This window comes from Haemorhous mexicanus, chromosome 2 (assembly GCF_027477595.1).
Source record: "Haemorhous mexicanus isolate bHaeMex1 chromosome 2, bHaeMex1.pri, whole genome shotgun sequence".
Taxonomy (NCBI): domain Eukaryota; kingdom Metazoa; phylum Chordata; class Aves; order Passeriformes; family Fringillidae; genus Haemorhous; species Haemorhous mexicanus.
In genome coordinates this window covers 112,231,619-112,245,305 of record NC_082342.1, presented here as the reverse complement: position 1 = coordinate 112,245,305, position 13,687 = coordinate 112,231,619, and the positions used below count along the sequence as shown (strand labels likewise).

The window sequence follows — 13,687 nt, the reverse complement described above, 5'->3', positions numbered from 1 at the left end:
CTAACAGAATTATATGTGTCAATGCATCTCAGTTTCTGTTCTGGGTATGTATGGCACTTAAAATAAGATTTTTTTTGATTAATTTTAGAGTGAAAATAACACAGTATTCCTCAGAAACTTGGGTGTGTACAACTGTTATGACACTAGAAAAATAGAATGGTTGTGCTGAGGGGAAAATACACATTTACAAGGACCTGAAGTCCAGTGAGGGTCTGGTATCATTCCTAACTTGAGGGTCTGTATATGAAACCAGCTTCTACTCTGGGAGTGTGTGTCCTGTCCATGAACATGAGCTGCCCTCAGAGAGTTGGTAGGACCTGCCCCAGGTTCCTCTTTAAGGTAATGTTGGGTGTTCTGGGCCTGCTGCAGGCATTGTGGTTGTTGCTCTGTTGAAAGGCACAGGAACATTTCGTTCTCTGACTGGGAGGACAATGTGGCTTCTCCAGAGGATGGTGGCACATCTTCCTCCCAGTTGGTCAGTAGCAGTCATTTCCAAAATACTGGTGCTCATCATCTATGTAACTCCCTGAAAAATTAGGTTAGAAAGCAAAAAAAGAGATGTCTACCATAAAGCCTGGGAAACAGACTGGATCCCTGACAGTAAGGAAGCAAGGTCCTTGTGCAGTGTTTGATCTCCAGCTGACCAACAGACTTTCAGCAGCAGAAGTGGTGCATCCATGTTCTAACAGGGAAAAGAATGCTGAAAAGAGAGAGGATGGCATGGCTGGCAAGTTATTTTTTCCTGCTTCCCATGAGTCCATGAACCTGAGGCCTAATTAAACAATGCCTGGTGCATCTTTCTTCCCTCCGGAGTGGGACAATATCCTTTTCTACTGTAACAGTAATCCAGCATCAATGAAAAAAAATGTCAGTCACTTTGATGAACTTCCCAGCAGAATTGAACAAACCAAAAGCAAGGATACTGGGGAGAGAAATTGAACTTTTAATATATTTAGCAGAGCAAGAACAAGTATTTTTAGTCCTTCTTTTATTAAAACTGACTTAAAAGATCTGTTGAGAGTAGTTCAATATAATTTCTTTATTGTTTCAAAGAGTGAAACATCAAATATTTTGACTGAAAGAAAAGGCTGATTCTTTAAAGTCTTACTAAGGGTAACATCTGTGAGCCAGCTAAGTTTTAATTTCTTTCATTCTGACATCTACTCAGCAATACTTAGAGATTTACAAACTGAACTTGAAACTTTAAAAAGTTGTATAAAGACTCATGGCTTATGTCCTTCTGCCTTTCTGGATTGTACCTTGTCTTTTAAGTTTTTTGATTATCAATCAGCACTCTGAGGTGCTGGCCAAACTGCAGGGCACCTCTGCCTCTCTGTTCCATAGCCCTGCATGCTGGGGGCAGAGATGGAATGTACTGCAGCTCCCTTCCTTCTGCAGTCCAGGTTTCCTGTTCCTTGTGGAGGGAGAGGTTTTGTCCCAAGGTCAAATCTCAGTTGTTTACCTGTCCTAAAAGTCTGAAAGGCTTCTGTGTCTGTTAGTTTTATTATAAGCTGATCTTTCTTATGTACACCTAGTATAACCTTAAACCTTTTGTCTAGTGCCATGATGAACCTTGAATTCTCTGTCTTTATGGTGCCCTTTCTCTTTCAATATATTCTCTGTCTCTCTCCATCTGCTGATAGTTTCAGTTGCTAGATTTCCAATATGAAATTATAATAATAAGCCAATAATGCTGTAAAATGCATAAAAAATAGCATCCAACTTGTCTTACTGTAATAATCTTACAGTCTAGTCTGCCTCAAACAAAAAGTGTAATCTAAGTGCATATTTGTTTGTAAAAGAAAATGAAAAGTCAGAGATGTCTTCTTCAGCCAAGTTTTTACCATTTGTAATTTTTCTTAAAAAAATGTGAAAATTTATCTGTTACAAGACACTTTTAGGAAACAGTAAAAATATATGCTTATTAAAGAACTTCAAATATTAGTTGCGTTTCAATTTTCTGTTATCATGTATTTTGCTGTAGCTGTTATTATGGGCTCATTGCTTGAAATTTGGCATGTTTATGAATCTTAGGAAATAGATATACATCTCTACCCTTCATGTTTGTGGGAGAAAATTTATGGCTTGTTGTGGTTTAGGCCTGACTGGTAACTAAGCACCATGCAGTTGCTTGCTTATTCCATACTCCTTCCTCCTTCCAGTGGAACAGGGAAGAGAGTCAAAAGGAGAACTTTGTAGGTTGAGATAAAAATTTAATAACTGACAATAATATTAATGGTAATGATAGTGACAGGGATAATGATAATAATGTAGATTTGAAAAATAAAAAAAACAAAAACCATACAGATAGACCCCAAGAAAAACAAGTGATGCACAACATAGTCACTCACCACCCACTAACAGATTCCAAACCTAATTCCCCTGGGCTGTGTGTGGCTGAGGTGGGGGAAGTGAGTGAGCAGCTGTGAGGGGCTAAGTAGCAAACTGGGCTTAAAACAGAACAGATCTTTCTGTGCCCAATGTGGGGCTGATGTGGCAGGCCCTCAGATCCACACAGTCCAGTAATCCTGGTTATCCATCTCCTCCGTCTGACTGGGCAGGGCCCTCTAATCTTGATCACAAGATTCCCCACTTCCTTATAGAAGTGGACTAGGACTTCCTTCCATAGAGTCAGTAATAAAATCAGCCCTTCCATTCTGCCTGGGAAACTGTCCACTGGGAGCTGGAGCAACAACTTTCCTTAAGGAACCCCATTTGTGATTGCTCTTCCCTGCCATTCCCACAGCCGTGCCTATAGGGTGGAGGTTTGCTTGGAATCCCACTTCCTCATGTCCTCTCCAGGGTCCCACTTAAACTTCAACATTTGTTCTTAATCACTCCCTCTTCCTTTTTTTTCCCCTCTTTCTCCGACTCACCCCTTCCCATTTCCTTTCCCTTTGCTCAACTTTCCTTTAATGAAGAATCTGCCTCTGCTAATTTGTTCTAAAATATAAAGCTGCTAAGAGTTTTATGCTAATCAATTTTTTTGAGCTTCAACTCCTTGGAGAGCCAATGTTTATGAACAGATGTATTTGTGCCTTCTCTGGTCAAGTTATTTTTTAATAATTTCATTATGTTCTATGTATTTCTTTAATAATTACTGATTCGCATGTATCTCTGAATAGAAAGCTTTTTACAGAACACCAGCTTTTCATGTAATACTTCCCACGATATTAGCTTCCTCCATAATGTATCTGATGAATAAGCTGATTAAATAATTTGTTTGATAAAATTTATTTGTAAAATTTACATAGAGACAATGAGGTCTATTATAGAGTCTTTGTAAAAAACACAGGAACGACAATGATAGTAGACAGCAGTGAGATAAGTAGTAAGAAGCTTGATGTTTTGCGATACCTAAATGTACTCAAACCAAAAAATTTGCATCTGCAGTTACACTGGTTTCTGTCTATTTCTTCACCTGCTTTTGTGGTTTTTAGGTAATGTTCTTTGGCATTAAATTGTTTCAGTTCCTGTCTGAGTTTGGAACATGTCAGAGACATAATTTTAACCTTAATACTGAAAGCTTTCTAGAGTATATACATGCAGTTGAGTTACTACATGGAATATTCTAAGTATGCTTCACTCCTTTACAACACCTGAGGGAAGACTTTACTGCAAATTCCACATTTTCCTCACATGTTACTTTTACAGTACCACATCGTTCTAAGACTACAGCTTATGTAGTTGACCATGGTGTGGTGTAAGGTAGTTTTGGGTTTTTTTCCATACCAGTGTAATTCGTTTAATTACACTGGTATGGAATTTAATTGATTTTCTCAGTCATTATTTAATTTGGAGGGTAATTTAATCCACAATAAAACAGGAATCATATCTTCCTATATGTGTAATGTTTTACTGGAAATTTTCTTTAAAAATAGAAGCATTGGATTTCCTTCAGGTCCTATTGTGTTGTGTATAGATAAGCAGTTGCAGCCAACAGCTCTATCAATCAGTTATCCAAAAAAGTTTGTGTTTTCATCTTTATTTCACTCAAAGACAGCAAATTAAAATGATATACAAAACTTCCATGTGCTTAAATCCCTAGTCTTTCTAGTAATTCAGATTTTAACGAAGTCTTATCTTAGATTTTAATTTTGTTCTACTTTTAGAAAGGAATTTCTGCTTCTGGTGAAAAGTCACCTTGTTCTACACATCAAATATCTTTAGCCTTCCTGTGTCCTGTACTCTCTTGTTTCCCTCATCTCTCCCATCACTGTGGTATCAAAGAAAGACAGTTGAGTGAGAACCAACAATTCAGGTGGAAGTTTTCTGGGCATTCTTTAAATAAGTTTTGGATAAGTTTATAATATAGGGTAAGTAATAAATCAACATGTGTAACAAATGGTAGAGGAGAGTCTTCTGAACATTTCATTTCTCTTAGGTAAAGGGCAGTAGTTTTAGGTCACAACCTAAAAAAGTTTTTTAAAAACCTTATTTTCAGCAAGAATGTATAGCAAATGACTAGATATTTGTTTAGCAAGCCACGCTTGATTTTTCACTGTTTTCAAAAGTTCAAGTTAACAGACACTTTCCAATGACACAATAAATTTACCTGATGCAACTTTGAGCCCTTTGTATCTCAGGACTTACAGCAATGCCGATCCAGTTAAGACATTCAATCTGTTTGAGGAAGGAGACATAATTACCCCATTGCCAGAAAAACAGCCTTCCTCAGGTTTAAAATGATATGTGTGGCAGTAGTGTAGGGCACCTTAGTGTATTTTTAGTTGTGATTAATGGAAGGTATACTTCCAAGACCCTAAAAAAATCAATGGAACTTTTGGTTTAAGGTTTACTTGTAATACATTTGTAATTAATATGTCCTGCTGGGGATACTACTTAATTGTGTCTTTATTTTTTTTCTAAAAGCTTTACAAAAAAAAAAAAAACACAAAAAAAAAAAAAAAACCAAAAACAAACAAACAACAAAAAAAAAATCCACCCCAAAGCAACATATTATTTGTTAAGCAGAATTTTTGACTGCCTATATTGATTTCAACATAAATGTTATGAATACCTTAAATGCTGAAAAAAAGAAGGAAATACAGAGACACGGACAGTTATGAAGGCTAGCTCTGTTTTTCCTGTATGATGCAAACCAGTATAATTGTATTCTATTGTCCAAAAGTCATTGTGCTCATAGTCCCAGAGAAATCCAGTAGCATTATGGGCACAACTCTTTCATAGTGTCACAGAAGAGCCTATTGATCACTTCAACTTTCTAAAAAATGTGAAAAAGCTCCCTTAAAGTGCACAGATCTTCTGTTTCCCCTCTGCAAAAATGACTTTTGTTTTGCAAGATTAGGGAAAAAAATAAAATCTGTGATTTAGTTGCATGTTTTAATTTTAACTTTGTCCTACAGATTCAGTAATTCTGTACATGACTTGACTCACATAATAGCACATGATTTTTTATCCCATAATGTAAAACACTTTTATAAAACTATTTAACATACTGAATATGAGGCAGAACATAGAGTTTCTGGGCATTATTACTTTAACCTTGTTGAATAGTGCAAATAAATCATATGTGTATCTGTTAAGTGTAGGGGGATACAGTAAGGGTAAATGAAGATGGTATAGAAGATAATCTGATCCCCCAATGAGTTGCAGCTGGACCAATTACTAAAGATTAGAAGCAGGCCTGATCTTAACAGGCCACAGCTGTAACCAATAAGAACAAGTGGTATAAAAGAGTGGATTGGTAGTGGGTTCAGGAGTCAGGTGGCTGCTGCAGGGACCGGGAACAGTCAGTGCTTAGAGGAGCTGCCTGCGAGAAGCATCAAGGAGGTATGAAGCTCTGGTGATATGGAATCCTTGTACTATAATGAATGTTATCTAAGACAACAAATGGTGACCCCAATGTGATTTGAGATGACCCGTGGATTTCGGACTAAACTATATTGCCCTGTGGATTTGAGATGACCTGTGGATTCGGGACTAGACCATATAACCCCGCGGATTCGGGGAAATAGTATTTGACCATATAACCCCATGGATTTGGGAAAACCTTATTTGAATACTAAATTATTGGCAAAATTTATCAATTACAGCTATTGGTGTTTGTTAAATATGAGTGTAAAAGACCTTGAAGATAAGTGCTTTGTAAACTGGGAAAAGCTATAGAACTGAACTAGTATTTAGAAATATATATCTGTGCTGTAATGTGCTGTTTGAACACTTGTATAATTCTTAGTTCTAAATGAAATGTACAAATATGTCATAATGTTAATTTATTTGAATATGTATTTCTGGAAATGCTGCAACTCTGGTTAAAAAAGAAAAAGGGGGAATTGTAGGGGGATGCAGTATGCATAAATGAAGGTGGTATAGAAGGTAATCTTATCCCCCAATGAGTTGCAGCTGGACCAATTACTAGAGATTAAAAGCAGGCCTGATCTCAACAGGCCACACCTGTAGCAATTAAGAACAAATGGTATAAAAGAGTGGATTAGTAGTGGGTTCAGAAGTCAGATGACTGCTGCAGGGGCCAGGAACAGTCAGTGCTTAGAGGAGCTTCCTGTGAGAAACATGGAGGAGGTATGAAGCTCTGATATGAAATCCTTGCACTATATTGATGTTAGAACTCATGCTGTCTAAGACAACAGTTAAGTACTGGTTTTCAGATATTTACTAAAGTGGCATCATGCATGTTAAATAAATAGAAATTAGCTCAGTTGGAATGGGTTGTGCGTGGTGTGAATGCTGTCTAGAAAACAAGGATTCCCACTCCTGAAGAAAATTTGTGGTGTTGTGGATTTGTTTGTTCCATGAAACAGAAACAAGGCCTTACCAAAAACTGAAGGGATTGAAAGGAACTTTAGCTTCAGAAGAACAGTCAGAGAGAAAGGTCATGACAGAATAGCTAATAGCACTCAATTCAGTGCTGTATCCATAACTATGTATTGGTGAGAAAAAAATAATTTTGAACTGAATACTGTCCTTAATTCTGTCCTCTGTTCAAGTAACCTTCCAAAGGAATTGGTACTTCCTAACAAAATATGTTTTACATAAAATTCCCAGCTCTAATGAGGGTTGCAGTGAATACCAGAATAACATTGCTCACAGGAAAGCAGACGTTTTGTCTGTAACACATATCCCCTTTTTTATGTTGCTCTGTGGTAAAAATGAAAGATGTGCAATGTAGGTCATCATGGCATCAATTCTAGAAAATTAGAGTACAGTCACTTGCTCTCAAATCAATCAAAGCATCCATCAAACTTCACAAATTAGAAAAAAATGTGGACGTGTGAAATTATTTTGCATGGCACAAAATACTTTTTATTGTGGCTCTTGTACATACAAAAATATCTAAAAATTCATAGGTGCACATAAAACTTGCTCAGTGACTAGACTATAAAAAATATGTCTATTTTAATATTTCATGCTTTAGTCAAAACATCAGATTGGAAACTTGGTTTGAATTTTAGAAAGAGGTATTTTTTTTAAACATTGTAATATGGGGAGAAAAATCACAAGTATTTCCTTTCATCTTTCACTAATGCTAAGTACAAAACGAGTTTTCTGTCAGCCACTTAGAGAAATAAGGCCACAATCCAGTAAAATTCCATGGCCTATGAGCATAGATCTGAGTTCCTTACTAGAATAAGTCTGGCTCATCTCTCTCTGTGTAATTCCAGTGTTATTTCTGACACATGGAGCTCCTACTAGGCACATATGTTTTATATCACTTCCTGTGCATTTTTTCTTGTTTCTTTTCTTGTTTAAATTTTTTTTCCTTTTTTTTCCCTGATTTACACTTTGATTGTCAAGTCTTCTTTGTTTTCTAGATTTATTAGTATTTAGTTCTGGCTTATTTGTTTGAAATAATGATGTGTACTTGAAATAAAGTAGCATCATTGTCTCTTAAACTGGGTTCTATTGTTTAAAACAGACATATATGTAATAATCCTGTGAGTTTAAATGTATTTTCCTCTTTTACTTTGTGTCCTGCATTCCATATTTATTCTGACACTGGATTTTTACAGCTTTCTGGTCTTTTTTTAGTTATTATTTTTGTCATTTGAGCTAACCAGAGGGATTGTTTCATTTCAGTTTGGAAGACGTCACATTGAAGACCTTTTTAATGATTTTCGAGATGGACGAAGACTTCTGGAGCTCCTGGAATGCCTTACAGGCCAAAAACTTGTATGTGCTTTGTAACACATTTACTGTTTATTGAAGTCTAAATGCTGTGATAATTATAGTAGTTGATATTCATCAATTTCTTCCATTGATAAGGATCTGTGGAAACTATTTTTAAGGTTCTGAATAGGTTTCAGTTTCATTTGAAATTGAGGAAACATTGTGACTGAGAGTTGTATCAGACAATAACACTTTGCAAGGTCTGTAATTGAAATGAAGATATTCTGCTTTCTTGGATGCACTTACTGAGTGTGGCACTGAGAAACAAGACTGAGGAAGGGTTCGTTTAGATATCTAGATTTTAGCTGGAATAGAATTTAATGTGTAGAATTAGAATGGTTTTCTAATGTCGTACATATGGTCCATCTGGTCTGATTGGACTTGTCTGAAAACAGAGGGCTGCTAGCTCTTATTAACCTGGAAATTCTAAAGTGACACAGTCACACACATTTTTGTTCTCTTTTTTGTTTCTTCTCTTTTGGTCCTGATTGGAACTTTAAAGCACAGCATTTTCTCATAGGAAGGCTGGGAGACTGAGATTCAAAATCCAGACATAATACACTTATACATAAGTATTACACAAACTGATGCTTATCTGTTTAGTTGCCATAGCAATGTTCTTAAATTGTGCCATGCACAAGACAACTAATCATGATAAAAAGAAACTTGAATGAGCTAATTTTATATGCATTTTAATAATTCCTTCACTGAAAGTTACTTTCTGTGGATCCAGTTTGTTTCGCAATTGACTTTATTTCATGTTGGTAGCTGCATAATCCCTGTGTATGTTAATATTCTACTCTGAGAAAGTTATGAAATAGAAAACTACAGGTGTAATATAAGATTGGAGTTGCATACAGTGTATTCTGCATTCTGATTATGGACAGTCAAGTTGGTTTACTTTCTTTGTAGGCAAAAGAAAAGGGCTCCACAAGAGTTCATGCTCTGAACAATGTCAACAAAGCAATCCACTTTTTGCAGAGAAATAATGTAAGTATTAAGCCAAACAGGCTCAGAACAGTCTGTAGACAGCAAACAAAATGTTTTTTAGGTGTTGAATCAAACATATTAGCTATAGTATAAAAGTACTGGAGTCAAAGCAGCTTTATCAATGTGGATTGGACACTTTTCCCATTCAGCATCAGGGTCGAATGTGTTTTAAGGAGTTTAAAATCCTCTTCCAGCAAATTTTGGCTAATATATCTGTAATGGATGCTGTCTGAAGACAGATCAACCTGCATGATTTTATTCTTTTGAATAGTGTTTAAAATAAATTTTTGAAAATTAAATACAAGAAGTCAAACATAGCTGATTGCAAGATGCTGCCTATCAAAATATTTACTCACAATCTCTGACAATTATGAACGCTTAAAACCCAAGGCTTTTCCTGAAATATTTTTTATTAAATTTCAAAGGCATTTGTCTCTCATGAGTCAAAACACTAATCATATCAATATCACTTTGAATTCTACTTTGTAAAGATTGCTTCACAGGATACTCGCTTGAAAAATCATTCTTAAGTAAATATTCTCATATTGTCTTCCTTATGCAGGCATTCTAATGGACCCATAATTTTAGCAGACATTTTTGTCTGGCCCACTAATTGTATCATAACTCTCCTTGAGAATAAACAAATAAACCAAACTATAACACTTGCCTAAACTTCACAGTCAGAGGTGACAAAACAAAGATAATGTATTCTGTGCTGTATATTATATTGGATTTCTTGATAGTTGCAGGAGGTCACTAATGCTTGATTTCAAGTGCTGAATAAAGTTATTGATTTTATAAATTTAAGGTAATCCACCTAGTTTAAAGATTTGTACATAAATGAAAGTGACCCTACAAGATTGACATAAAGACCTCCAGCTTGATATTTTTAGTGGTATTTGATGTAAATAAATATAAGGAAAAGCCTTTACTTTTTCAAAATGTGCAACATTGGCAAAAGAATCATCAATACATTATTTCACACTATACAAGAATGTTTTGATTGCATAACTAGTCACAAATAATCATAGAAAATACTTTAAGTATTCAGTACCCTTCCAATGAACCCACTGGTGTGCTCTTCGCTCATTTTCCAGAACACAAATCTGGAAAGTCCCTTTCAAATCTGGGAAGCAAACAGAGTGTATTCCAATTTTAGAAGATAGAAGAAGAAACATTGTTTTGGAAAGGGAAGTGGCCATCCCGTGGCCATTACAGTCATGTAATGAAAACCTTGTAAACTATATAAAAATTGGTACAGTATATATAAAGATACAATATATCTTGTATGAAATAAAGACCTGGTTCTGAAATAGCTTCCTTAAACTTCAATAATTTGACAGATTATTTTTCTGGGACTTCAAGAATGCAAAATCAATGGTTCTAAAGTGAAGTAAAGCCTGTGACTAGTCTTGTTTTTTTTGCTATGTTCCATCTTTGCTCTGGGGTTCTGGGTGGTAACACTGAACAATGCTGCTGCTTCCAGTCAATCCATTTCACAGGCTTTTTGTTCCCATGGAAAAGTGAAGTGTTGAGGGGGGAGCCTGGGGGATGTGAAGGGTGGGGGGCTGCCCCACTATAGGCTTAGACCTGTCTGTCGAAGCTGGGCAAAGTTCTTCTGCTTCAGTAGAACAGGCATGGGTTCTGTGTGTTCAGGGTTCCACTTCCAAAAATGGATTTGGTCTGTGGAATATGTAGGCACTGCCTTAATAAACCTTAATTGTAGGGTTTCACTTGCTGCAGGGAATTCCATGTTAAATTTAGCATGCAAAGTCTAAGTTCCATTTGGGAAAGGTTCCAAGACATTGGTGGTTAGAATAGATAGCCAGTCTCATGTGCTTTTAATACAAAATGTGGAATTCTTTAAGAGCTCTTTAAGAATTTTGGTGTTGATAAAATATCTAATTCTTGGTTTGTAAAAATGACCTATACATAGATGAATTGAAAAAAAAAAAAAACCCTCAAAATAAAGCAGCTTGTTTTGAGGGTGAAAGCTTTATTCAATTTGCAGATGTAACTTCAAATAACTTCAGAACTGTGCTAGAGACTGAAGAATATAGTTTGTGAAAGAATGGGGCACTTTGCAATAAAAACATCAGTTCTGACCATTAAAAATTGCATCTATGAAACAGCAAGTATGTCAATTTAAGAGTCATAATTCTATCCAAATGTGCAGGACACCTTATAGTCTTCCATTTATGGCCCTGAGTTTGGCTTCCTTATTCAGATAGTATTAAAAGGGGGGGAGGGTAAAGGATCATTTCCCATGTGGAGGAAGGAAAATTCCATGGTGCTAAATAATGATGCACTATGAAATTTCAAATGCATGATAAAATTATGGAAAACAAAATTACTGGTTGAACTGTTGTGGAAAAGACTTGTTAGATCACAATCGCTGCTTTATCTGTATGCCAGAAATACATCCTGTGTATTTCTTTATACATCATGGAATTGAATTAAAGAAAATTAAGTTCTATTTTAATTTAAATTTTTAATGTCTTGGGTTTGTAGGTCTTGCAGTGCCTAGATATGTGTGTGTGTGTGTGTGTTAACATTCAGAAAATTATTTTATGTAAGGTAGTATAAAGCAGAGTACAGTAGTTTTTCTGTCTGTGTGATTTGTAATTGTAGAAGCTTCATATAAAAGACAATTGAGTTATTAAAACTATTGCTTTTCATTTTATGTTTCACAACATGCTGTAATTGGAATAACAGGAACTCCAGATCACTGCTGGTTTTTTCCAGAACATTAATTGTGCCATTTATAAAATGTGAGTTGTATGTTTATGGAACAACAGAAACCAAATGGGAGATTTACCTTAGCCTATCCCTTCATCTTTTTCCAACCTCTTATGCTTTTAATGATCTTCTACAATTATTTTTTGTTTCTTTAATAGGTTGATTTGGTAAATATAGGGAGCTCAGATATTGTGGATGGAAATCATAAGCTGACCCTTGGTTTGATCTGGAATATAATCCTCCACTGGCAGGTGAGTGGCACTGCTCATTACTTCCTAAGAAATACCTTTATTCCACTGATCTTTTCTCCATTATTATCCAGCAACTACCTCCAAAGTAAACATAGACACTACAATGTGCTAAATCAGCAAATATTATGGCAGTCTACTTATATATTATCAAGGATACTGACAATATTAAGAAGAAAAAATAGTTTTTACAGGATTAGCAGAAACTTTTTTGACTGTAATATTACAGTCAGATATTGCAAGATGATACATATGAGTTATCCTAACAAAAATGGATAGACAAAGCTAATGTGAATTTCTTTATAGTATCTTAGAGTGACTTCTCTATTTTAATGAAATAACAACATCACTTGCTTTTTGTTGCTGACCCGTCCTGCCAAGAATTATTTTTAGAACACTAAAAAGCTGCTAGGCTGCCTACTTATTGAAGCAGATGTGGCTCATTTAGTTTCCTTTCTCTTTGGAGAAATATGAAATGGATCTCATAAAAACCAGCATGGTAGATGAGGACACAACTAAAAAAATTCTGAAATGGCAGTAAAATCAAAATTCAAAAACATCTATCATCTAGATGCTCTGAATCCATGTGTTTGTATGAATCTGGGTTAAGAGTCTGTCCATTAGTGCTGACTATGTTCCCCAAGCAATAATCTACAAGTTTTTCATTGAATAACAAGAAAAGGTGGTGGGAAACAAAGCTTAAAAGATTTTAAGACAGAAACATACTTATCAAAAATAAGATGTGTTCATTCATCCAAGTAGGGAACATTTTTATTCTCATTTTACAGGATGGCAGCAAGAGAGAAAAGATGCAGATTGTTAACTCACTTCTTCCTTTGTCTCTGTTTCAATATTCCTAGTTTAATTGCATAAAATTATTCTAAATTACTTATTAAGAGCAGACGGAATGTGATACCTAGCTATACAACTTTTACCAACAATCCTTTAATCATTCTGGTTTAGTTTGAATAAATTATGGATTGCGATGACTAATCATGTTCAAATTAATATTTTGTTTTCTTCATATTTTATCCTGAAGCAAAGTGTTAAAGGTGTGTATTAGTATTAGCTGTGCTGTTACTAATTTCTTTTCAGTCATTCCCACCGTTCCTTTTAAAGTGTACTTGCACAGACATGCAGAAGACACAGGCTCTGGTGTAGCCTGATGGGCTTTTTGACAGCAGCATGTTAAAACCAAAAACCTTTTGTTTGCAGTGCAAAAATTATTGTTTTCAAGCTTCATCTTGAGGCTGGTGATAACTGTGATGGCAGCAGTGATGGTGCCCATGGCTTCAGCTTCAACCACCCATAGATGAAAGGTCCAAGGATTATATTTACACAGCAGTGATTAAAAGTGTGACTCTTTGTCAGCATAGTCATAATTCAGTCCAAGTTTAGTCTATACTTAGAATTCTGGGATGCCCTAAAGATCTAGAAATAAAACAACACACTTTGGAGGCAAGGTTAGTATAGGATGTAATTCAAAAGCTGGTCTTTAACTGGAGCCCTCAGCAGCAAGTATGGAAAAATGCCCACCCCACATAGGGAGAATACAGTTTTAT

The 13,687-nt window shown here is 35.6% G+C and overlaps 1 protein-coding gene across 7 annotated transcripts in view; it reads left to right on the top strand.

Moving 5' to 3' along the window:
* The window catches only part of DMD (dystrophin), a 979,946-nt gene that overhangs the window by 185,371 nt on the left and 780,888 nt on the right, over positions 1 to 13,687 (top strand). For all 7 annotated transcript variants that reach the window (XM_059839939.1, XM_059839938.1, XM_059839941.1 and 4 more), the window contains exons 3-5: positions 8,059 to 8,151; positions 9,061 to 9,138; positions 12,036 to 12,128. In XM_059839939.1, the coding sequence (XP_059695922.1) occupies positions 8,059 to 8,151; positions 9,061 to 9,138; positions 12,036 to 12,128 (264 nt within the window). The remainder of the gene's footprint in view (positions 1 to 8,058; positions 8,152 to 9,060; positions 9,139 to 12,035; positions 12,129 to 13,687) is intronic.